We start from the raw sequence: 25,324 nt of genomic DNA on the forward strand, positions 1-25,324 counted from the left end.
TGAAAGCAGCCACTGGTCCGATGGTCTCTCTGACCAGGCTCACCATCTCCACATCTTCCTGACTTTTCTGTAAGACAGACAGACAGACCACAGGTGGAGAACCACCTCCAACTGGGCACGGACATTCGAGAAAAAGTATCACCCAGAACAGATTAGTTGAAAATGGGCTTTCCATTAGCCAAGCTGTAACGCTGTATGGAGCGGTCTCATACCACGTTATAATTCTGTATCTACCTCTTCTACTCTCCTCAGCACCTGGCCTGTATCTGCGGTCACAAAGGGAAATCTGTTTATAGGAAACCATTAGAATAGCAGGGGTCACCACCATTATTTGCATGTACTCCTAAACATCCCTATTTGAAAGTAAAAGGTTATGTAAAAGGCATGCTGGAAATGTTCCCTGCATGCCTGGCTGGAAATAAATAAATGGAAGGGTATCAAACACATGTTTGATACAATTACATTCACTCCATTCCGGCCATTGTTATGAGTCATCCTCCCCTCAGCAGCCTCCTGTGATGCAGACTATTCATATGGTATCTCTATCAGAAGGTGGAGAAGGGGTCTGTCCATGGAGATCAGTCTTTTCTCTATAAAACCACCAGGTGGCAGAAATGCAACTACAACTCAGGTGTTGCATACCCTTTTGATATTGTTTTATTCTGGAATTAAAAATGTTTTAATTCATTATATGTGTACTGTAACTTGTATATTAACTTTAGGCGTAGGCTACTAGAATCACAGAATAAAGCCGTGGAATAAGAAATCACGTATCCTTTAACAACCCTCATGGTTTGATGATGAAAATATATCATAACACCCTAGTTGCCTAATAGTCTGCATGAACCGTATAATATATCTCTTGAGGTCTCTCTTGGGGGGTGAATAGCATGTTTGCCTTGGTTTAGCTATATTGGTGTCAGAAGTGGGATGGCCCCAGTGTACCCTATAACATGTTATACACAGACAAGAAACAGTAAAGTACAGTACATTGTTTTCTCATGTGATATCAAATGTCACTTACAGTATTAGGCATTTCCAAAGACCAGAATATATTGACTCAAAGTTCAGTCTGGTATTTTGACAGAAAAACCTGAAGCAGGAAGTATTCGTGTAGCCAACTGGTGGTAATTGTAGTTGAATGAGCAGAGCTCACTGTGGCAGTGAAAGACGGACGCGCTGAGACAGAGAGAGCAATTCGCCGTGGAACTGTTTTCATTTAGAACTATTTATGCCACGAGGAGAGAAATAGCTTACACTGACTGAAAGCATAGGAATATAGTGGTCCTTTTTTTTTTATCTTTAAAAAAAAGTATTAATCCAAGCGACCCGATAGCTTTCACACAAGGGCGTGTGTGGGTCTCGGGGAGCAGCGGCTCGCTTTTTAACCCGTGCATGTTGGTACTGTATATATTTGATATTTTTGCATCACTCGGGTCCGGAGGATTTGCTTGAGGATGGGGTGTACCCTGAGCACGGACGATAAGGCGGCGGTGGAGCGCAGTAAAATGATCGACAGGAATCTGCGGGACGACGGGGAGAAAGCCGCAAGAGAGGTCAAGCTACTGCTTCTCGGTAAGGGAAGTGCTTGTCCTTGCTTCGTCCCGCAACGTGAAACATTGTGGGACGAAGCAATGGTTAGCCGTGAACTTAACTGTAATATTAGCTGCGATTGCGACATTGTAACTAAATGTCAAACGCACTATTTACAGTGATAACGTTATACAATTGGTCTGCATATACAAAATGGCAACAATTTGAATTGAGAATTCTTGCACGATTTCATACAATTCCGCATAACACACAAGCTGTCGTCATCAAATGTAAAACATTGTCAACTTTTACATAGACCTTGAAATCAAAGCACATTGGCGAAATTGGACTACCCAATAAAACAAAAGTTTAAGAACATTTTCCGATTTAGCCTATAAGCAGAACAAAGGTCGTTGTCCACGCTGGCTCATCAGTTCCAGCCTTCGGTATGTTATCACCCTTACAGGCAGTTGCAACAAAGTAGCCCCCTTTGTTACGCTTGTCCAGCAACACAAATGGTTTCTCTGGGCCATATTCATTGGCTTAATCCTCCAGCATTTGACACCTTGTCGCCTGTCTGCAGCATTGTGTTTGAATGCTATGTCCAGCTGAGTGCATATGATGTTTCCAATTTGGTAATTGGCCCAGAAACTGTTGGAATAACGAATTGCAATAACTATACTACTATGTTCAAAACATTTTTGTTTGAGACCTCATCGCCTTTTTTGCTACTTCAGGAATGGATGTATGCTGTTTATGATTCCGCCATTGCTTAGATAAACATATGTCTAAATTAAACTTCAGGCTCTTTCTTACCGCTTCTCTCATTGGTTGGTGCAATAGTGGATGGACTTATCTCTGAGTTTAGCCTATTGCTCAATATGTTAAAACATATTGAGCAGTAGGCTAAACTCAGCCATTAAAACCGTGGGTATTCCATTGACAAACAAAGGAGCCCATTCCCTGGACAGAAACAAGTGATTTGTTTTTGAAATACTGCTCTATCGTCCACTCCATTGGGGAATGACAGGATGTGTCTTCTCTATAAATATGGGTATTCTTCACTGATGCCATGAGCAAGAATGGCTGTCCTGAAATACCTGTAAAACTATAGGCCTGTCGGTGGATGGCTATGAAAGCTTTTGGAGGACGTTGTCCCTGTGTTTTTTGTTTTGATTTCCTGCTATTTTCTTCTAGTTGTACATGCTGATATTTACCATTTGTAAACTGGGTGGTTCGAGCACTGAATGCTGATTTGCTGACACCCGTGGTATACCACGGCTATGATAAGTTTTATTTGTACTTTTCTAATTACGTTGGTAATCAGTTTTATATTAGCAATAAGGCACTTAGAGGTTTGTGGTGTATGGTTATATGGTATAAGCCTCATCCTTGTTGTTTAGAGCCTAGGCTACATTCATCTGCATTGCTATGAGTGATGAAACCGATTCGAAGCAAGTCGGGTCAAGTACTATGGTCATGCTGCAGGCTGCGACTTAGGTCTCCAAATATTCTTCTGAGTGAAATTCTAAAGTTTGTGTAAAGTCAATCCCAGACCTGTGATGTCCAATATTTTGAACTCTTTTGAAAATGGTCTCTCCCAAAATCATTTACTTAACAAAAATATAAACACAAGATGTAAAGTGACATTTTCCATACACACAAAAAGATTTTCTCTTTTCCATACGCACAAATTGTTTACATCCCTGTTAGTGAGCATTTCTCATTTGCCAAGATAATCCAGCCATCTGATGTGGCATATCAATAAGGTGTATTAAACAGCATGATCACTACACAGGTACACCTTGTGCTGGGGACAATAAAAGGACACTCTAAAATGTACATTTGTCACAACACAATGTCACAGATGTCTCAACTTTTGAGGATGTGTGCAATTGGCATGCTTGACTGCAGGAATGTACACCAGAGCTGTTGCCAGAGAATTTCTCTGCCATAAGCTGCCTCCAACATCGTTTTAAATAATTTGGCAGTACATCCAACCGGCCTCACAACCGCAGGCCATGTGTAACCATGGCAGCCCAGGCCCTCAACATCTGGCTTCTTCACCTGCGGGGTAGTCTGAGACCAGCCACCTGGACAGCTGATGAAACTGTGGGTTTGTACAACAGAAGGATTTCTGCACAATCTGTCAGAAACCGCCTCAGGGAAGCTCCTCTGCATGCTCGTCATCCTCACCACTTGACCTGACTGCAGTTTCGTGTCGTAACCAACTTCAGTGGGCAAATGCTCACCTTTGATGGCCACTGGCACGCTGGAGAAGTGTGCTCTTCATGGATGAATCCCAGTTTCAACTGTTCCGAGCAGATGGCAGACAGCGTGTATAGCGTTGTGTGGGCGAGCGGTTTGCTGATGGCAATGTTGTGAACAGAGAGCCCCATGGTGGGGTTATGGTATGGGCAGGCCTAAGCTTACGGTCAACGAACACAATTACCTTTTATCAAGGTCAATTTGAATGCACAGAGAACCTGTGACGAGATCCTGAGGCCCGTTGTCGTGTCCATCTGCCACCATCACCTCATGTTTCAGCATGATAATACACAGACCCATGTCACAAGGATCTGTACACAATTCCTGGAAGCTGAAAATGTCCCAGTTTTACCATGGACTGCATACTCACCAGACATATCACCCATTGAGCATGTTTGGGATGCAATGGACTGACGTGTACGGACGACCGCGTGTTCCAGTTCCCGACAATGTCCAGCAACTTCGCACAGCCATCGAAGAGGAGTGGGACAAAATTCCACAGGCCACAATCAACAGCCTGATCAACTCTATGCAAAGGAGATGTTGCGCTGCATGAGGCAAATAGTGGTCACACCAGATACTGACTGGTTTTCTGATCCACGCCCTACCTTTTTTTTATTCATCTGTGACCAACCGATGCATATCTATATTCCCAGTCATGTGAAATCCATAGATTAGGGCCTAATGAATTTGTTTCAATGGACTGATTTCCTCATATGAACTGTAACTCGGTAAAATCTTAGAAATTGTAGCATTTCTATTTTTGTTCAATGTATCAATAAGAAATAAATGGTCTCCCCCAATATCATACATACCTATACAAAGAGGTGCTATGTTACGTTGTTGCTGCTTCGGTTGTTGTTCTCGCTCTCCGAGGCCGACGTGAGTAAGGTCTTTAATCAGGTAAACAGTCGCAAGGCCACGGGTCAGGACAGTATTCCAGGGTGCGTTGTCAGGGAATGCGTAGATCAGATGGCAGGCATAGTCACAGTAGTTTTCAACTTCTCATTGTCCCAGTCTGTAATCTCCATATTTTAAGATGACTTCCATCATTCTGTAATCATGAAGTGCTTTGAAAGGCTGGTTATGGCACACATCAACTCCATCATTCCAGACACCATAGACCCACTCCAATTTGTATACCACTCAAACAGATCTGTAGATGACGCAATCTCAATTGCACTCCATACTGCCCTCACCCACCTAGATAAGAGGAATAGCTACGTAAGAATGCTGTTCATTGACTACAGCTCAGCGTTCAACACCATCGTCCCCTCAAAGCTCATCACCAAGCTTAAGACCCTGAGACTAAACACCTCCCTCTGTAACTGGATCCTGGAGTTCCTGACGGACTGACCCCAGGCTGCCACGCTCACCCTCAACACATGGGCCCCACAGGGGTGTGTGTTTAGTCCCCCCCTGTACTCCCTGTTCTCACACACGACTGCGTGACTCCAACACCAAGTTTGCCGATGACATGACTGTGGTAGGCCTGATCACCGGTGATGAGGAAACAGCCTACAGGTAGGAAGTCGGTGACCTGGCAGTCTGGTGCAAGGACAACAACCTCTCCCTCAACGGCAGGAAGTTGAAAAGGTTTGGCAAGGGCCCTCAAATCCTCAAAGTTCTACAGCTGCACCATTGATAGCATCTTGACTAGCTGCGTCACTGCTTGGTATGGCAATAGCACCGCCCTCGATCGCATGGTGCTACAGAGGGTGTTGCAGACAGCCCAGTACATCACAGGGGCCGAGCTCCCTGCCATCCAGAATCTCTATATCAGGCGGTGTGAATGGAAGGTCCGGAAAACCATTAGACTCCAGCCACCCAAGCCATAGACTGTTCTCTCTGCTTCCTCATGGCAAGCGGTACCAGTGCATCAAGTCTGACACCAACAGGCTCCTGATCAGCTTCTATCCCCAAGCCATAAAACTGCTAAATAGCTAACAGAATGGATACACAGACTAAATGAATTGACCCCTGTCTATACACACTAACACTCCAACACCCATAACATGCACACACATTTATATGGACTACACGCACACACACACTCGCATACAATCATAATTTACGCTGCTGCTACTCTTTTTTTTTTTTATAATAATATATCCTGATGACTTGTCACCTTATTCCTAATAGTAATATGGTGGTGGTCGTCGGACTTTGTCGTTTGGCAACCAACTTTAAGGTGCATTACCACCACTGACTGGAGTGTGGACCGCGGTTCATCTTTCAATCACCCACGTGGGTATATGCTCCTAAAAACCAACGAGGAGATGGGAGAGGTGGGACCTGCAGCACGTCAAAAATCGAACCAAGTTCTATTTTTCACCAAGTTCTATTTTTCACCTGGCCTTGCAGATGTTCGTTGACGCACGTGAGCAGTTTAGATGAAATGATTGACTAACATGTATTTGTCAATTTATTTTGCAACGCAAGGTCAGCGTGTTAGAGCTTGCAAGAAATTTCCCTGTACTTGTGTGCGTGACATTGAAACCTGTTTGCGTGTTGGCACCCTGACCTGCTTCCTGTGTCAGCCGTTCAGGTTGGTAACCAGGTAACACACCCAGCCTCGTCAGATGACCGTGAGATATGCTAATAGAGGAGCAACAGGAAGGAATGTACTAGATCAGGTCTAAACTCTAACACTCATTATAAATTGAGGAGGAAGGTGTTTTGGTTTCTGTTTGCTTACATATTTAGTCTTTTCTGTTACTATACTTCTGTCACAAAAGTCTCAATTCCTCTCATCTGCCTCCTAGCTGCCCCACTAAACATACTTTGTTTAATTACATCCTGGTCAAGAGGTCACAACCATATCAGTGATGCTGATGGGGCATACATCGGCACAGGCAGCACCTCAGAAACGGTGGTGAATATTAACTACTAAAGCACTTCAAGGACACCAACCGTCAAACATCCATGTTTTACATCGGGTGGCGTTGATGGGCTGTCCATGTCTGTGCTGTGGACTTCATGGGGGGTGGCTTACGGTAGGACGCACGCACGCACAAACACAAAACAATTGTTGCATTCTCCAGAAGGAACCTGCATGTAAGCATTTCATTGGCCAGTGTATACCATGTGTATCCTATATGACTAATAAAACTTGACACACACACACAGGATAATGAGCAGTCTGTCAGCGGAGTATACCGGCATCCTGCTGTCAGAGGAACAATCATTTGTATGAGGAGTGCTTTGAATGTTTGGGTGTATGTTGTCAAGTCTGTACAAGCAACATCTTGTCTTGTCTATATTAGGCCGACTACACCCAACCACATTGGTGTCGAGAGGTTTCTCTAGGTGGTCTATGTAACATTTTATGTAAAGCGTTATGGGTAGTACTTTATTTTACAGTACTAATGCTTCCACTTGTATTTCCCGGATGTTTGATAGGAAATCATGTGTCTTTCTTGTACTTCAAATAGTTCAACACATGGTAATTAATTACCTGTTACCAAATTTGTAGTAATAACTCTCAAATAAACAAACAAGCAATTCCTAGGCTATCACTGTATCTGCTATTTCACCATGTCATTTATCACATCTTGTGATTTATGTAGGTCTACTGTAAACTGAAGTGCTTATGAATTATGAGGAATTCAGTAGCTTCTCCAGCACCGTCCCGTTAGATCTACTGCTGTTACTGGTCACTTCCAGTAAAGTATCGGCCTGCATGGAGTTTGTTTCCTAAATCTATTATCCATTGATCTGGATGTGGACAGATGAATCCAGCTGATTTAGCTACATGACTCCCTGATGGGTTAATGCTACTGTAACTTCCTGGGTTCCCTTGTGAGTCACTCACAGGCTCAACAGCTCCCGATGGTAACGAGGGATGGGGCCAGCTAATGTGGCACCACTAATGTGGTTCATGGAGAGTGAGCCAGGCCCAGCTGTAAGCCTGTTCAGCCCTGTTCCCTGTCCCTCACTCCTTCTCAGCCCTGTCCCTCGCTGCCTCACTCCTTCTCAGCCCTGTCCCTCGCTGCCTCACTCCCTCTCAGCCCTGTCCCTCACTCCCTCTCAGCCCTGTCCCTCACTCCCTCTCAGCCCTGTCCCTCACTCCCTCTCAGCCCTGTCCCTCACTCCCTCTCAGCCCTGTCCCTCACTCCCTCTCAGCCCTGGCCCTCACTCCCTCTCAGCCCTGGCCCTCTTTCCCCCTCTCCCAGAGGACTGTATGCCCTGGCCAGCCCAACTGAACCCCAGGCAGGACGTGCCCTGGTTCTTCTGGTGACCCAGACAGAAAACCCCTCGGCTCATTAGATCTGAAAGCCCTCAACTCCGGGACAGGCAGAGAGACTGAGCTCTGAGAGAGTGGGAGGAACTCCAAAAGCGATTCTCCCCACCCTGGTATTATATAAAAGCTCAAACTTAATCATCACTTAAGATTAAAATGCAATAGAGCTGTCATTTGGAATGAAGACTTGATTGTAGCCAATCCTACCACAGCCCTTTGTGAAACGTTCCTTCATTGTCGACATGCATGTCCTCTTTACTCTCTGTGGAAAACCACCTTGGGGGAAGTTCTAGGAGAGCTGGGTTGGATGGTTGGTGGCATTTAGAAGTACTGTTCTGTAAACGTCCATTTTTTGTTTGCAGGCCTCAACAATTTTTCTTAAAATAGTATTTTCCCAACCGCCAGAAAGCAGCTGCCTCGCTGTGGTTTTGGTCTGGCTCTTTGATGGGTGTATCAAATTGTGGGTGGGTAACATGACTCTGTCTGTCCCAGCCCATGAGGTCCACTTTTCAGCCTTTGCTTTCTTTAATGGCCCATGTGGCTCAAATCAGGGCCATTAGACTTTAGTGATGTAATAGGGGTGTGGCCCCACCCCAGTAACTTTAGAGTTGAAGGACAGAGCAAGGTCAGTCAGTCCAGACTGGAGTGTTTGTTTGCCTTACTTAAATAAATGTCATAAGGGAACAGTACCTTGGCGATTATCATTCAATAATTATTCCTATGACTTGCTAGTGTACATTTTGTTGACCCTATGCAGGGTTTGTGTTCCATATTGAGATATCAAGTGTGTGTCGGTCAGACAGTAAAACATATCTGGAGGGAGGGTTCAGTGAACACACAACGGCCTGTAAAGAGGGTATGTTTATTCTAGATTGAGAGGCAGCCAGCCAGTGTGGTAGGGAGTAGAATGCTGTGTTGTGTCGCTGCCTAGGCACTGAGGCCCTTAGCAGAAGGAGGGAGGTGACTTTACCTGCTGCCAATGCTGTGTGTCTGTGTGCGTGCACGTGTGTGTTACAGTGCACGTGTGTCTGCTGTCTCGTAGTCCCTCTGGGGTTCTTAGTGGCACATGTGACTGTTTAGCTCCGGAGCAATGAGACATGTTAGTCCTCCTCTCTGGGGCCAGGGCCACAGCAGTGACATGTAATTAAAACAATTTGTCCTCTGGTGAAAGCCATTCCAATTAGGCTGAACAGTAGGAGGTACCTGCCTGGGGTGCACACTGTGTGTTTTAACATTCTCACACACGCACTCTGTATCAGCATGCTCTAAGGCTCTGGAGAAAGGCTTGTCCACAGGAATTCACTTCTACATGTTGGTTTCAGGTTCTCTTCTGCGTTAGGGAAAGTTCCAGGCCCCTACGTTTCACTTGCCACAGCGAGAAGCCCTGACGTGGTGTGTGTGTGTGTGGCGTGCATGTGCTCGTTGTCTTGCTGTAATGCAATACTAGCTGGGTCTTGCGAGATGGGAAGATTGGGTGTTACAGAACTAGCTTCCTCCTGACAACTCAGATGGGTGTTAGTATTGCCTGGACAGTTTTGAATAAACAGTAAAGAACTTTAATCACACTAGTAACAACAACATTGTATTATAATGTTATATACTACTTTGGTAGTTGCATTTAGACTGACATGGCTACAGTTCCCCTTTTTCTGACCGTGTTTATTGTGTCCGAGCTGAGCTCACGAAACAAGTGAAAACAACATGTTTGTTTTCAGGGACAACCCATATTTCCCAGTAGCCTGACTGTCCCTGAGTGGAAAAACCCACCGGTGGACATTGTCGAGGAGGGGCCTGGCTTAGTCAATCTCCATGACACATCCTCTACTTATGTGTTATGGGGACATTGCGTGCAGTTTGGGGACATTTGCCTATCAATAATACATGCCCGGCTATGGAGATGAGCCATCACTACACAACCACCCCTAATCCTCCTCAGGTGATCGTGTGGCGAGCGCTGAGATGTCTTTGGTAACGGATCCGGTTGCCATGGCAGTGTGACGGCGGCACGGAGCCCCTAGCAGCAGCCAGGCCCAAGCAACGCTTATTCTGTGTTCCCTGCCTCTCTCATAGGAGTATTGCCATGTCAATCACCTCTCCGCCTCACACTCATTGGCTGCTAGCTTTAGTGTCCACCCTCCCGGCTCTTGTCCTCATGTGTGAGTGGTTTACACAGCCTATCAGTCAGTAATGTGTAATTCAATATAGAAGGCTTGTACCATCTTGAAGTAACACAATATGCGCTCATAGGCCCTTTAAGGCAAACACTGGTTACAACTGGTGATCGTTGTCTTTCTGGTGGTATATCAGAGCTGACAACTAACTAATTTAATGTACAAAGACCCAATGACCAGATATTAACTGGTTGATAGCAGCGTTGTGTTGATAGTGTGTTAGTGGTTGCTGGGAACTACTGCAGGCTGCATGCTTCACTGCTGTTAATGTAGATGATGAGGAATGTACTGCCTGTGATTTGGCCTTTGCAATAATACTGAGGACCATAATGTATTCACCTCTGTCCCTTCACTGTACTCCCATCCCAACGCACACACTCACTCATCACTCTGCACTCTCTGAATGTTACTGTGTTTTGCTATGGTGCTGCTCATTCAGTGAGTCTTGCGACGCTGCCTGAGATGGGTCATTGGTTCCTGCTGCAGTAGGTAGTTCCATAATGCTGTGTTAGTGCTGCTGTTGAAATGTGCCGATAAAGGGAGAGGTGGGGAGGGTCTGTATCGACCGGACGGCTGCAGAGCGACGCTTTGGGTCAGAGACGTCAATACAGAAACACAGGAAGGGAAATGATCAGTGTGTTTGACCACCTCAGGGTTCTCCACTATGGTCCATTTCAAAAGGGGTTGGATAATAGCCTGTAATGAGTAGCTCTTTACAATTGACTTTTCTTTCTCAGTATGTCAGTGTAATCCCATACCAGGCAATATAAATTATGGTCAGTGTTGGCTTCAAATTCCACTGCAGATTCGGAACACATCGCTCTTATTGCATAATTGCAATTAGTTAAATTATAGGCTTTGACTGGTTTGGTAAATGTGTTCTCTCTCTCTCAGGTGCTGGTGAGTCGGGGAAGAGCACAATAGTCAAGCAGATGAAGTGAGTATATCCTTCCATTCTTCCAGATGCCATATCTGCCACACAATCAAAACAAAGCATTGTTTTTGCCCTTCTGTGGGGACAGTTCTCAGAAATGAGTCATTGTTATTGTCCTTGTGCCCCATTCAATTCAGATGCTGTAAACATTGTTACCTGGATAGTGTTGTTATCAATGTTCGCTTTTTCCCCCTGTCATTTTATGATGGAAAGGTTGCCATTGTGTTGGGGGTTATTGGTCTGCTATTTTTCTGTCTTATTTTTTGCTGTTAATAAAAATGAACATGTTCTCAAAAACAGAAAGTGTTTCTCCTTGTGACTGACTGTTGTTGCTCAATGTTCCTCATCGTGACTGACTGTGTCGTGTTGCTCCATGTTCCTCATGATGGTTGACTGTAGTTGTGTCCTCCGTCCCGTGTGTCAGGATCATCCACGAGGCAGGCTACTCGGAGGAGGAGTGTAAACAGTACAGGGCTGTGGTCTACAGCAACACCATCCAGTCAATCATCGCCGTCATCCGAGCCATGGGACGACTCAAGATCGACTTTGGAGACGCCGCCAGAGCCGTGAGTGGGCTAGACATGATGATGATGATGATGGATTGCATTTATCAAAGCCTTCTGACTAAAACTATAAACACACCTAATCACATGCCCAACACTGATGCCACGGCACTATTATTAATGCTATTGATGGTTATGATGGTAGGGATGCTTTTCACAGTGGAACTGATGGTGGCGGTTTGATGGTAATAGTGATGGTTGTGCTGACGGACTGCTCTCTCCCCAGGATGATGCGAGACAGCTGTTTGTGCTGGCGGGGTCGGCAGAGGAAGGCTTCATGACGGCGGAGCTGGCCGGGGTCATCAAACGCCTGTGGAAGGACGGAGGGGTACAGGCCTGCTTCAGCCGCTCACGAGAGTACCAGCTCAACGACTCTGCAGCATAGTGGGTCACACACACACACACCACCTTGTCCTGCTCACACAGTCTGCTCAGCTTGGTCTGATACACACACACACACACACACAGCTCCTGCAGTTCCTCTTCCTCCCTAATTCTCTTCTGCTGGAAGTAAATACATTCTCATTCCTCTGCAATAACCAAAGGCCTTGAGCAGTCCATTTATTACAGATGCCCGCCCACTCTCTGGCAGACGTCTCTACTGCCTACAGTCCATTCCGCTTGGTGTTTCAACCTTGAGTGAGACTGTCAATATTTGTTTTGTGTGGGGGTGTCACCCCTGTAGCAGGACTGTAACACGCAGGCCTCAGCGTGTCTGCTGAGTCCTTGACCTTAGCATTTAGCTCATGTAGCTGTCTAACAGCAGATTGGCCAGGGCTGTTGTGTTTACCAAACCCTGGTAGCAAAACACCACAGACAGCAGAGCTAGAAAACATGTCCAAATCCCTTTCAGTCAGTGGGCAGCGTTGGAGCTCAACTCCCTCGATTCAGTTGTTCTTTTTTGAAGTGATTGTTCTTTTTTCGTACGCATTGTGCCACAGCCTTTCCATAAGCCAGTGAAGTCACCAGAGGGGCAGCCCCTGCGGTGTGCCATGAGAAACCCCTCCACCTTGTTTTGGAACGGAACAGCTGCTGGCCATTTCCAAATCAATACCCAGAATCCTTTTGGCCAGGGCTACCACACACAAACACACAGAGAGAGACACAGACCAGCGTCACGTAGCCTGCCGACTGGCCTCTACAGCGAGGCTGCTGACACCGATCTCTGCTGTTTGTTTGGGTTAAAACACCAGTGCTGCTGAGTCGTGTGTAATTACTGCTGCCGTAATCTTTTGGAAGAGTAATACAGGGTAGGCTGTTTGAGCTAGGGGGTAGGGGGTATTTGTGGAAATATTGGATGAGGGACCATTCTGAGGCAACAGAAGGGGGCACTGATAGTGTGGAAAAGAGTGGAAAAAATGTCACTTGTTTTTCCCAGTTCAAGATATAGAAGCAGATATGGTTCATGGCCAAACAAGATCTGTTTATTATTTGAATAGCTTATTGTCCTATTGTTCCATTGAAGTATGTGTATTGGATGCATTGACTCCCATCTAAACATTCTCTCTCTCTCTCCCCCTCCCTTCTCCAGTTACTTAAACGATTTGGACAGGATATCCCAAGCCACCTATATCCCGACCCAGCAGGATGTCCTGAGGACTAGAGTCAAAACCACAGGCATTGTGGAGACACATTTCACCTTCAAGGACCTCCACTTTAAGTGAGCACTTCCTCCAAATCCCTTTTTTAAGTGTAGTCATATTCCCTACTTTAAATAGGATAACTCAATCTACTTCCCTTCTGTGCGTATTGAATCGCTCAAACCCATAGCAGTGTCCTTAGTCCAGTGGTTTCATTATGACTGGATGACAGAGCTGACCATACCACATCAGCAGTGAATCATATCTGTTCTAGTGTTCCATTGGCTGATGCCAGAGAGGAAAGGGGAACGATTGGCTCACTGGTCAATACCCATATTTCCAGTGTTGGGGATTAGTGAACTACATGTAGTTCAACTAGTAATTGAACTGCATTTTACAGTAGCTTGGTGGTAGTTCAACTAAATTCAAATCTAGGTAGTGTTTTCAGTAGTGAACTGTTTTACCATGTAGTGGTGTGGCTAACTACTGGAACTACACACTACTTTACCATGTAGCGGTGTAGCTAACTACTGGAACTACACACTACTTCTTTACCATGTAGTGGTGTAGCTGACTACTGGAACTACACACTACTTTACCATGTAGTGGTGTAGCTGACTACTGGAACTACACACTACTTCTTTACCATGTAGTGGTGTAGCTGACTACTGGAACTACACACTACTTCTTTACCATGTAGTGGTGTAGCTGACTACTGGAACTACACACTACTTCTTTACCATGTAGTGGTGTAGCTGACTACTGGAACTACACACTACTTTACCATGTAGTGGTGTAGCTAACTACTGGAACTACACACTACTTTACCATGTAGTGGTGTAGCTAACTACTGGAACTACACACTACTTTACCATGTAGTGGTGTAGCTGACTACTGGAACTACACACTACTTCTTTACCATGTAGTGGTGTAGCTGACTACTGGAACTACACACTACTTCTTTACCATGTAGTGGTGTAGCTGACTACTGGAACTACACACTACTTCTTTACCATGTAGTGGTGTAGCTGACTACTGGAACTACACACTACTTCTTTACCATGTAGTGGTGTAGCTGACTACTGGAACTACACACTACTTCTTTACCATGTAGTGGTGTAGCTGACTACTGGAACTACACACTACTTCTTTACCATGTAGTGGTGTAGCTGACTACTGGAACTACACTACTTCTTTACCATGTAGTGGTGTAGCTGACTACTGGAACTACACACTACTTCTTTACCATGTAGTGGTGTAGCTGACTACTGGAACTACACACTACTTCTTTACCATGTAGTGGTGTAGCTGACTACTGGAACTACACACTACTTCTTTACCATGTAGTGGTGTAGCTGACTACTGGAACTACACACTACTTCTTTACCATGTAGTGGTGTAGCTGACTACTGGAACTACACACTACTTTACCATGTAGTGGTGTAGCTGACTACTGGAACTACACACTACTTCTTTACCATGTAGTGGTGTAGCTGACTACTGGAACTACACACTACTTCTTTACCATGTAGTGGTGTAGCTGACTACTGGAACTACACACTACTTCTTTACCATGTAGTGATGTAGCTAACTACTGGAACTACACTACTTCTTTACCATGTAGTGGTGTAGCTGACTACTGGAACTACACACTACTTTACCATGTGGCGGTGTAGCTAACTACTGGAACTACACACTACTTCTTTACCATGTAGTGGTGTAGCTGACTACTGGAACTACACACTACTTCTTTCCCATGTAGTGGTGTAGCTGACTACTGGAACTACACACTACTTCTTTACCATGTAGTGGTGTAGCTAACTACTGGAACTACACACTACTTTACCATGTGGCGGTGTAGCTAACTACTGGAACTACACACTACTTCTTTACCATGTAGTGGTGTAGCTGACTACTGGAACTACACACTACTTCTTTCCCATGTAGTGGTGTAGCTGACTACTGGAACTACACACTACTTCTTTACCATGTAGTGGTGTAGCTAACTACTGGAACTACACACTACTTTACCATGTGGCGGTGTAGCTAACTACTGGAACTACACACTAGTTCTTTACCATGTAGTGGTGTAGCTAACTACTGGAACTACACACTACTTCTTTACCATGTAGCGGTGTAGCTGACTACTGGAACTACACACTACTTATTTACCATGTAGCGGTGTAGCTGACTACTGGAACTGCACACTACTTCTTTACCATGTAGCGGTGTAGCTAACTACTGGAACTACACACTACTTCTTTACCATGTAGTGGTGTAGCTAACTACTGGAACTACACACTACTTTACCATGTAGTGGTGTAGCTAACTACTGGAACTACACTACTTCTTTACCATGTAGTGATGTAGCTAACTACTGGAACTACACTACTTCTTTACCATGTAGTGGTGTAGCTGACTACTGGAACTACACACTACTTCTTTACCATGTAGTGGTGTAGCTGACTACTGGAACTACACACTACTTCTTTACCATGTAGTGGTGTAGCTGACTACTGGAACTACACACTACTTCTTTACCATGTAGTGGTGTAGCTGACTACTGGAACTACACACTACTTCTTTACCATGTAGTGATGTAGCTGACTACTGGAACTACACACTACTTCTTTACCATGTAGTGGTGTAGCTGAATACTGGAACTACACACTACTTCTTTACCATGTAGTGATGTAGCTGACTACTGGAACTACACACTACTTCTTTACCATGTAGTGGTGTAGCTGACTACTGGAACTACACACTACTTCTTTACCATGTAGTGGTGTAGCTGACTACTGGAACTACACACTACTTCTTTACCATGTAGTGGTGTAGCTAACTACTGGAACTACACTACTTCTTTACCATGTAGTGATGTAGCTGACTACTGGAACTACACACTACTTCTTTACCATGTAGTGGTGTAGCTGACTACTGGAACTACACACTATTTCTTTACCATGTAGTGGTGTAGCTGACTACTGGAACTACACACTACTTCTTTACCATGTAGTGGTGTAGCTGACTACTGGAACTACACACTATTTCTTTACCATGTAGTGGTGTAGCTAACTACTGGAACTACACACTACTTCTTTACCATGTAGTGGTGTAGCTAACTACTGGAACTACACACTACTTCTTTACCATGTAGTGGTGTAGCTAACTACTGGAACTACACACTATTTCTTTACCATGTAGTGGTGTAGCTGACTACTGGAACTACACACTACTTCTTTACCATGTAGTGGTGTAGCTAACTACTGGAACTACACTACTTCTTTACCATGTAGTGGTGTAGCTGACTACTGGAACTACACACTACTTCTTTACCATGTAGTGGTGTAGCTGACTACTGGAACTACACACTACTTCTTTACCATGTAGTGGTGTAGCTGACTACTGGAACTACACACTACTTCTTTACCATGTAGTGGTGTAGCTGACTACTGGAACTACACACTACTTCTTTACCATGTAGTGGTGTAGCTAACTACTGGAACTACACACTATTTCTTTACCATGTAGTGGTGTAGCTGACTACTGGAACTACACACTACTTCTTTACCATGTAGTGGTGTAGCTGACTACTGGAACTACAAACTACTTCTTTACCATGTAGTGGTGTAGCTGACTACTGGAACTACACACTATTTCTTTACCATGTAGTGGTGTAGCTGACTACTGGAACTACACACTACTTCTTTTGCACAAAAAATATCATACCTGCCTAATTGTCACTTGAAACCGTTTTGTGTTAAATTGGCTAAATTACACATTCAAAGTAACTTAAGTTAAGTAAACTATATTTTCCTTAATGGTAGCATTAGTGTAGCTTAACTTCTTCCAGTGTGAAGTAATCGGTAGCTTGGTGAATTATATTTTCAGAGTAGCTTCCCCAACACTGCATATTTAGTTGTTTTATCACATCTGTCCCCCACTCCACGTCCTATTCGAATAGCAAGCCCTTTAAAATGCTCTTTCTCAACAGTTTGTTCAGCCAAGCCACTCAGTGCAACTCAGCAGAGAGAACTATGTGGAGCCATTCCAACGCAAACCATATCTAAGTACATTAGAGCCCCACAGCCGTCTGTGCCAATGGGTGAAAACTGGCTCACAAAGCGGGGGACATTATTAGGGCTTGTTCCCTTGTGTTGCGTTAATGGGTTATACAGCTCAAAGTGCAAATTGGTACGGGTATAAACAAGAATATGTTATTTAAAATACAAAAACATTACATTTAACAAAGTGTAACCATTTATACCCTATAAAAAATTATACCCTACTTTCTAAATATTTTATTCTGTGTTGAACATTTCTACTGTATACCATCTCTCCACAAAACAGAAAAGCCTCCAAAAAAAGAAAAATGCATGTATTCTCTGTCATTTCCACCTGGTGGCCTGTTTAACCATCTAACACTTAAACCCAGAGCCCCAGGCCACAGCTCTGTTTTCTCTAGTGGCCAATGGCCAATAAAGTTGTTTGTCCTGTGTGCGACATGCCTGGAAACATACTCCGTTTACATTGTCTGGTGCATTATCCGCCACTTCCTCCTCAGGATGTTTGATGTTGGAGGTCAGAGGTCAGAGAGGAAGAAGTGGATCCACTGCTTCGAGGGTGTCACTGCCATCATCTTCTGTGTGGCGCTCAGCGACTATGATCTGGTGCTGGCTGAAGATGAGGAGATGGTGAGTTCCTGTCCAACGATGGACATTACATAAGAGTACATGGACAGTACCAGTCAAAAGTTTGGAAACACCTACTCATTCAAGGGTTTCTTTATTTTTACTATTTTCTACATTGTAGAATACTAGTGAAGACATCAAAACTATGAAATAACACATGGAATCATGTAGTAACCAAGAAAGTGTTAAACAAATCAAAATATATTTTAGATTCTTCAAAGTAGCCACCCTTTGCCTTGATAACAGCTTTGTACACGCTTGGCATTCTCTCAACCAGCTTCACCTGGAATGCATTTCCAACAGTCTTGAAGGAGTTCCCACATACGCTGAGCACTTGTTGGCTGCTCTTCCTTCACTCTGCAGTCCAACTCATCCCAAACCATCTCAATTGGGTTGAGGTTGGGTGATCTGATGCAGCACTCCATCACTCCCCTTCTTAGTCAAATAGCCCTTACACAGCCTGGAGGTGTTATTGTCCTGTTGAAAAACAAATGATAGTCCCACTAAGCGCGAACCAGATGGGATGGCGTATCCCTGCAGAATGCTCTGGTAGCCATGCTGGTTAAGTGTGCCTTGAATTCTAAGTAAATCACTGACGGTGTCACCAGCAAAGCACCCCCACACCATCGCATCACCTCCTCCATGCTTCATGGTGGAAACCACACATGCGGAGGTCATCCGTTCACCTACTCTGCGTCTCACAAAGACACGGCGGTTGGAACCAAACATCTCAAATTTGGACTCATCAGACCAAAGGACAGATTTCCACCGGTCTTATGTCCATTGCTCGTGTCTCTTGGCCCAAGCAAGTCTATTCTATTTGGTGTCCTTTAGTAGTGGTTTCTTTGCAGCAATTCGACCATGAAGGCCTGAATTCACGCAGTCTCCTCTGAACAGTTGATGTTGAGATGTGTCTGTTACTTGAACTCTGTGAAGCATTTATTTGGCCTGCAATTTCTGAGGCTGATAACTCTAATGAACTTATCCTCTGCAGCAGAGGTAACTCTGGGTCTTCCATTCCTGTAGCAGTTTCATCATAGCATTTGATGGTTTTTGCGACTGCACTTGAAGAAACTTTCAAAATTCTTGAACTTTCACGGATTGACTTACCTTCATGTCTTAAATGAATGGTGGACTATCATTTCTCTTTGCTTATTTGAGTTGTTCTTGCTATAATATGGAATTGGTCTTTTATCAAATAGGGCTATCTTCTGTATACCACCCCTACTTTGTCACAACACAACTGATTGGCTCAAACGCATTAAGAAGGAAAGAAATTCCACAAACTAACTTTTAACAAGCCACACCTGTTAATTGAAATGCATTCAAGGTGACTACCTCATGAAGCTGGTTGAGAGAATGCCAAGTGTGCAAAGCTGTCAAGGAAAAAAGTGGCTGCTTTGAAAAATATAAAATATATTTTGATTTGTTGAAGATTGTTTTGGTTACTATATGATTCCATATGTGTTATTTCATAGTTTTGATGTCTTCACTATTATTCCATAAAGCTAACTCTGGAATGAGTAGTGTGTCCAAACTTTTGACTGGTACTGTATATCTGTATGAAACCAGCCAAATCCTGAACAAAAAATCCTTCTCAATATAATATTTACATTGAACATGCATTTTAGTGCTGGACTAAGCTTCATTCTGGGTCTGTGAAACTGTCTCTACGAGTCCAAACATGTTTCTGAGTATATCTCGATAGTCTAAAGAGGCTTTCTCTCCTCAACTCCTTTCCTTCATCTGTACTGATCTGAAAACATAGGATAAATCAATATGGTGGACGTCCTAGCAGGTGTTTTGCTTTCACCTGTCCGTTTTTCCACATTAGTGCAGATGAAGGCCTGTAGCTCGAAGCCCCACAAAAACCCTTGTCCAATGTTGCCCTTCTTCTCGCCCCAGAACCGGATGCATGAGAGCATGAAGCTGTTTGACTCCATCTGCAACAACAAGTGGTTCACAGACACCTCAATCATCCTCTTCCTTAACAAGAAAGACCTGTTTGAGGAGAAGATCAAGAAGAGTCCTCTAACTATCTGTTACCCAGAATACGCAGGTACAGTAACACAGCCAACCAGCCATGGTAGACTGTTTATAGAATGATTGCGGATAACTGTGAATTGTGTGTGACTTATCGCTGGAGTTGTCTGTACATTTTCAATGATTTCTTTGTCAGTTGCACACCTGAACAAATATAATTGAATTTCTACATGAGTGGAAAGAGGATCTCATATAAACATATAGCGCTGGTAATATACTGTAGTTACTGAACATATGCAGCTGGTATGTTCCACCGTATCAGTGTTGTAACAGGAGACGTTCAACAGACATGAGTCACTTCTACCTTTTTAAAAACTTCTTCGGGATCGGTGTCCCTTCCATGGGACGGTTGAGCTAACATAGGCTAATGAGGTTAGCATGAGGTTGTAACAAAGAAGAATATTTCCCAGGACATAGACATATCTGATATTGGCAGAAATCTTACATTCTTGTTAATCTAACTGCACTGTCCAATTTACAGTAGCTATTACGGTGAAAGAATACCATGCTATTGTTTGAGGAGAGTGCACAGTTTTGAACATGAAAAGTTATTAATAAACCAATTAGGCACAGTCATGATACCATTTGGGCAGTCATGATACAACATTTTGACCGGAAGTACAATGGCTCATTGGATCAGTCTAAAATGCTGCACATACACTGATGCCATCTAGTGGCCAAAATCTAAATTGCACGTGGGCTGGGATAATACATTATGGCCTGTCTCTTGCATTTCAAAGATTTTGTATTATCTTTTACTAGATCTATTGTGTTATATTCTTCTACATTCCTTTCACATTTCCATAAACTTCAGTGTTTCCTTTCAAATGGTACCAAGAATATGCATATCCTTGCTTCAGGGCCTGAGCTACAGGTAGTTAGATTTGGGTATGTCATTTTAGGCGAATATTGAAAAAAAGGGGGCTATCCCTAAGAACTTCACAGATCTTCATTGTAAAGGGTTTAAACACTTCCCCATGCTTGTTCAATGAACCATAAACAATTAATGAACATGCACCTGTGGAACGGTCATTAAGACACTAACAGACGGTAGGCAATTAAGGTCACAGTTATAAAAACTTAGGACACTAAAGAGGCCTTTCTACTGACTCTGAAAAACACCAAAATAAAGATGCCCAGGGTCCCTGCTCATCTGCGTGAACGTGCCTTAGGCATGCTGCAAGGAGGCATGAGGACTGCAGATGTGGCCAGGGCAATAAATTGCAATGTTCGTACTGTGAGACGCCTAAGACAGCGCTACAGGGAGACAGGATGGAAAGCTGATCGTCCTCGCAGTGGCAGACCACTGCAACACCTGCACAGGATCGATACATCCGAACGTCACACCTGCAGGACAGGTACAGGATGGCGGCAACAACTGCTCGAGTTACACCAGGAACACACAATCCCTCCATCAGTGCTCAGACTGACCGCATTAGGCTGAGAGAGGCTGTACTGAGGGCTTGTAGGTCTGTTGTAAGGCAGGTCCTCACCAGACATCACCGGCAACAGCGCCGCCTACGGGCACACACCGACGCTGGACCAGACAGGACTGGCAAAAAGTGCTCTTCTCTGACGAGTCGCGGTTTTGTCTCACCAGGGGTGATAGTCGGATTTGCGTTTATCGTCAAAGGAATGAGCGTTACACCGTGGCCTGTACTCTGGAGCGGGATCGAGGTGGAGGGTCTATCATGGTCTGGGGCGGTGTGTCACAGCATCATCGGACTGAGCTTGTTGTCATTGCAGGCAATCTCAACGCTGTGCGTTACAGGGAAGAGATCCTCCTCCCTCATGTGGTACCCTTCTTGCAGGCTCATCCTGACATGACCCTCCAGCATGACAATGCCACCAGCCATACTGCTCGTTTTGTGGGTTATTTCCTGCAAGACAGGAATGTCAGTGTTCTGCCATGGCCAGCGAAGAGCCCAGATCTCAATCCATTGAGCACGTCTGGGTCCTGTTGGATCGGAGGGTGAGGGCTAGGGCCATTCCCCCCAGAACTGCCAAATCTGGTGCAGTCCATGAGGAGGAGATTAACTGCAGTACTTAATGCAGCTGGTGGCCACACCAGATACTGACTGTTACTTTTGATTTTGACCCCTCCCCCTTTGTTCAGATATTATACACATGTTAAATTTGCTAAAAATAAATGCAGTAAGGATGTTTCTTTTTTTGCTGAGTTGATGTACTGTCTTGCACTTCAGTTTAATTCTCACTTCGTCTCCTATTGACATCAATTCATGACATAGTGATAATGCCTGAAGTAGAGGCTGGGATTACGCCTTATGAGGAAAGTCATTAGAAATGTGGGGGTTTTCTTGTCTTGCGGCTAGGCTCCAACACATACGAGGAAGCTGCGGCCTACATCCAGTGTCAGTTTGAGGACCTGAACAAGAGGAAGGACACCAAGGAGATCTACACCCACTTCACCTGCGCCACCGACACCAAGAACGTGCAGTTTGTTTTCGACGCCGTCACTGACGTCATCATCAAGAACAACCTGAAGGACTGTGGACTCTTCTAAGACCTGGATTTGATCGATGGAAGATTTCTGGTGAGCGCACCTTTTTTTTCCGTTCCCTTTCTCCATCAATCTTTCCCTCTCTCTCCCTTCTCATCACTTCTCCTTTTGCAACATAGCCCTGCCCACGCACTGCAGACCTGTGAACTTGTGTTCGTATGTGTAAAGTGCTGGGGGATCGATGTTGGGGCTACATGGTTGAGGGCACATGTCTGACTGGTGGCTGCCATGAGTGCTCACAGTGCCAGTGTTGAGGACTTACAAACATAACGTATGCTCACTCCACAGCGAGCTTCAAATGTCGCAGCCAACAGTTCGATAGCTCAAACGGTTGGTACGTTGTCAAGGTGGGAGGTCACGTCTGTTTGCGAAGCAGAGGATCACTGGTTCGAGCCCAGTATGGGGACAGGGAGAGTGGAGGAAGCCAAACTGTTAGCAGCACACTGAGATCCGTTACACAAGCATGCTGCAGTTATAGCCAAGGCCGGTTTCAGGAAGGCTGCACGGTATTATCCACATAGTCAGTATGCTAAACTAGTATGCTAGCTTTCCCAGATGGTGAAAGTTATCCACAGGAGCTCTTGTTGTCGTGTGTATCTCTACCTCCTGACGACTGGCATCCAACTTCAAACGTTTTAAAATCAGTTGACGTATTTGATTTGTTCCAAGTTGCGCTTCTTCCAGGCTGCCTCAGATGCAGTTTAACCCTTTCATGATCAAACGCTTGTTAAATCTAATCAGCTCAAATCAAGGCCCTCTTCATTCGGGAGCCTAATTAAATGTTCTGCTCCATTAAGATGTTTGGGAGATGATCATGGCATGGTCAAACAATATTTTAAGGATATTTGAATGGAACGGCCTTTTGTACCCCCAAGCATACAATAATATCTAATGGTGTCTATTTCTCTCTCACTCTTTCTCTATTTCTCGCTCTTTCTCTCTCTAGGCGGTGAAAAGCCAGCATAATGTGCGTTTTCGGGGAGAAGTTCACAAGAATCTGAGTGGGGAGAATCAATTATGGACCATTGCTGTACTATATGCCACTTTTAACGGATTTATTTATGTTTTTGTCTTGGAACATTTTGAATTAGCGTTAAAACATTTGTGTTGGATGTTTGTGTCGTTGTAAAATCATTTTCACACTTTTATTTTTTGGAAGAGCAAGCTTGTTTTATTTAGTTTGTTCCTTTTTTAAGCCCTCTCTGGAAAAGGAAGCTTGCCTTTTGGTGAAAATATTCATTTTCTCCCTCCCCAATTGTTAGGGGAAAAGGATTTTATTTGAGCTCATGTCCTTTTTCTCTGCAGTCACTGACCAAATTGCAAAAAAACAACATTTGCCAGCTGAAATCGTTCCAACATAAAAGGTGAAACATTTCCTGAGGGATATTAACAATCTTTTGTGCACATTCCCAACCAATTTAGTGGCGAAATTCCCCGTGGTCCAAAGGTGTGTATGTGTGTCTCGATGGTGACCAACACAGCCCTCCCCACAGGCTGTCCCATACTGACAAAGGGATGTGGTTTTTAACAGTACACCATATCCAATATGAACCCTAGCTAGGTCAAGGAGCTTACGTTATGCTGTGGAATTACAGAATAGGAGTCATACAGAATCGGAGTCATATTTTACTGTATATTTTAAGCTTTATTTAAGGTGGCTTCGGGGACTTGGTCTCTGCGATCACTGCAGAATCACAATTGTAAAGTAAAAATGGATGGGGAACAAACGCATGGTTATGGTCTAACCAGCCACAGCTGTTTGTGTGTTCTCCAACAGACGGGGAGCCTTTGTACACTCATTCCCTTATTTTGCTAATAAAACCCTTTACAAACCATTCAGTGAACCTGGCGTCTTCAGTGCTCTCCTGAGTTACAGTTGGTGAAAAGGGGGAGGGAGTCAACTTACTGCAGGTGAGTTTGAGCATTTCCTCTAGTCACCCTCATCTATTCATCCTTATGTCATGTAGTCATCCTTATGTCATCATTGTTATGTCTTACAAGACTGTTTCTTTATGCCATGTTGATGTCACACTGGCTGCCATATCCAGTTAGCTGGGAAAACCCCAAAATGAATCCTTCTGTTTCACTTTTGTTTTACTTCACATGGTGTGACACACTTCACTGTGAAACAGTGGTATAACGGGAGTGATTTTTCCACAATGCCAATTCCCAGTGTCTTTATTCCTTAACTTTTTAACTTTAACGTAGTGTAACATTTTTGAAATTCAAGTGTTTCTTGAGTGGTTGGCACAAACACATATAAAACACATCAGATCATAGTGTGTGTGATCAAGGAAACTGGCAAACTGGAGACAATTCTCTTTGTCTCTAGATTATTCTCCTCCGGTGGCATTTCCCTGTCTGTTTGAATATACAGCTGTCTGGAGTGTGGCACTGCTGTTGTTTGTTGAATGATTGACAGCCTGTTGTCATTGGGTTGTGGGTGACTTGAGGAGAGGCAGAGTCTGGTCAGTGGCCATGGTGACATGTTTAGTCATAGTGATGTTTTTTAAATCTCGTTTCTCTAATCTGCCAGATTACCCTGCAGGGCTATCGTTGGTTTGGGTTTTCGGGGGAAACAAAATGCATTCATGTAGTTTACAGGTTCTTTATAACCTCCTCTATGGTGGGATCTCTTCAGTAACCTCCCACTGGGGGCACACTGGTTGAATCAACATTGTGTGTGTGTGAGACACACCTCAGTTTCCATATCGTGTGAGCTTGTTAAGGTTAGCTGACAAATTTGTATTGGTCATAGATGTTATCCCAGAAACACT

General features: G+C 44.2%; 1 protein-coding gene across 1 annotated transcript; it reads left to right on the top strand.

Annotated features, from left to right (window-relative positions):
* The first annotated feature begins 953 nt into the window (after window positions 1-953).
* Window positions 954-24,382, top strand: LOC139533910 (guanine nucleotide-binding protein G(i) subunit alpha-1). Its single transcript, XM_071332392.1, has 9 exons — window positions 954-1,575; window positions 11,110-11,152; window positions 11,574-11,715; window positions 11,939-12,096; window positions 13,244-13,372; window positions 17,857-17,986; window positions 19,889-20,042; window positions 22,360-22,580; window positions 23,494-24,382. Exons 1-8 carry the CDS (start codon window positions 1,458-1,460, stop codon window positions 22,548-22,550), a joined length of 1,065 nt encoding a protein of 354 aa, XP_071188493.1. The 5' UTR covers window positions 954-1,457; the 3' UTR covers window positions 22,551-22,580; window positions 23,494-24,382.
* Window positions 24,383-25,324: the final 942 nt, after the last annotated feature.

The sequence above is a fragment of the Salvelinus alpinus genome, chromosome 11 (genome assembly GCF_045679555.1).
Source record: "Salvelinus alpinus chromosome 11, SLU_Salpinus.1, whole genome shotgun sequence".
NCBI lineage: Eukaryota > Metazoa > Chordata > Actinopteri > Salmoniformes > Salmonidae > Salvelinus > Salvelinus alpinus.

Bases quoted from the DNA above. Each gene is read 5' to 3' on its own strand.
- LOC139533910 (XM_071332392.1), top strand. From the start codon at position 1,458: ATGGGGTGTACCCTGAGCACGGACGATAAGGCGGCGGTGGAGCGCAGT. The intron at 1,576-11,109 runs GTAAGGGAAGTG...TCTCTCTCTCAG, and splicing joins GGTCAAGCTACTGCTTCTCG to GTGCTGGTGAGTCGGGGAAG. The intron at 11,153-11,573 runs GTGAGTATATCC...CCCGTGTGTCAG, and splicing joins ACAATAGTCAAGCAGATGAA to GATCATCCACGAGGCAGGCT.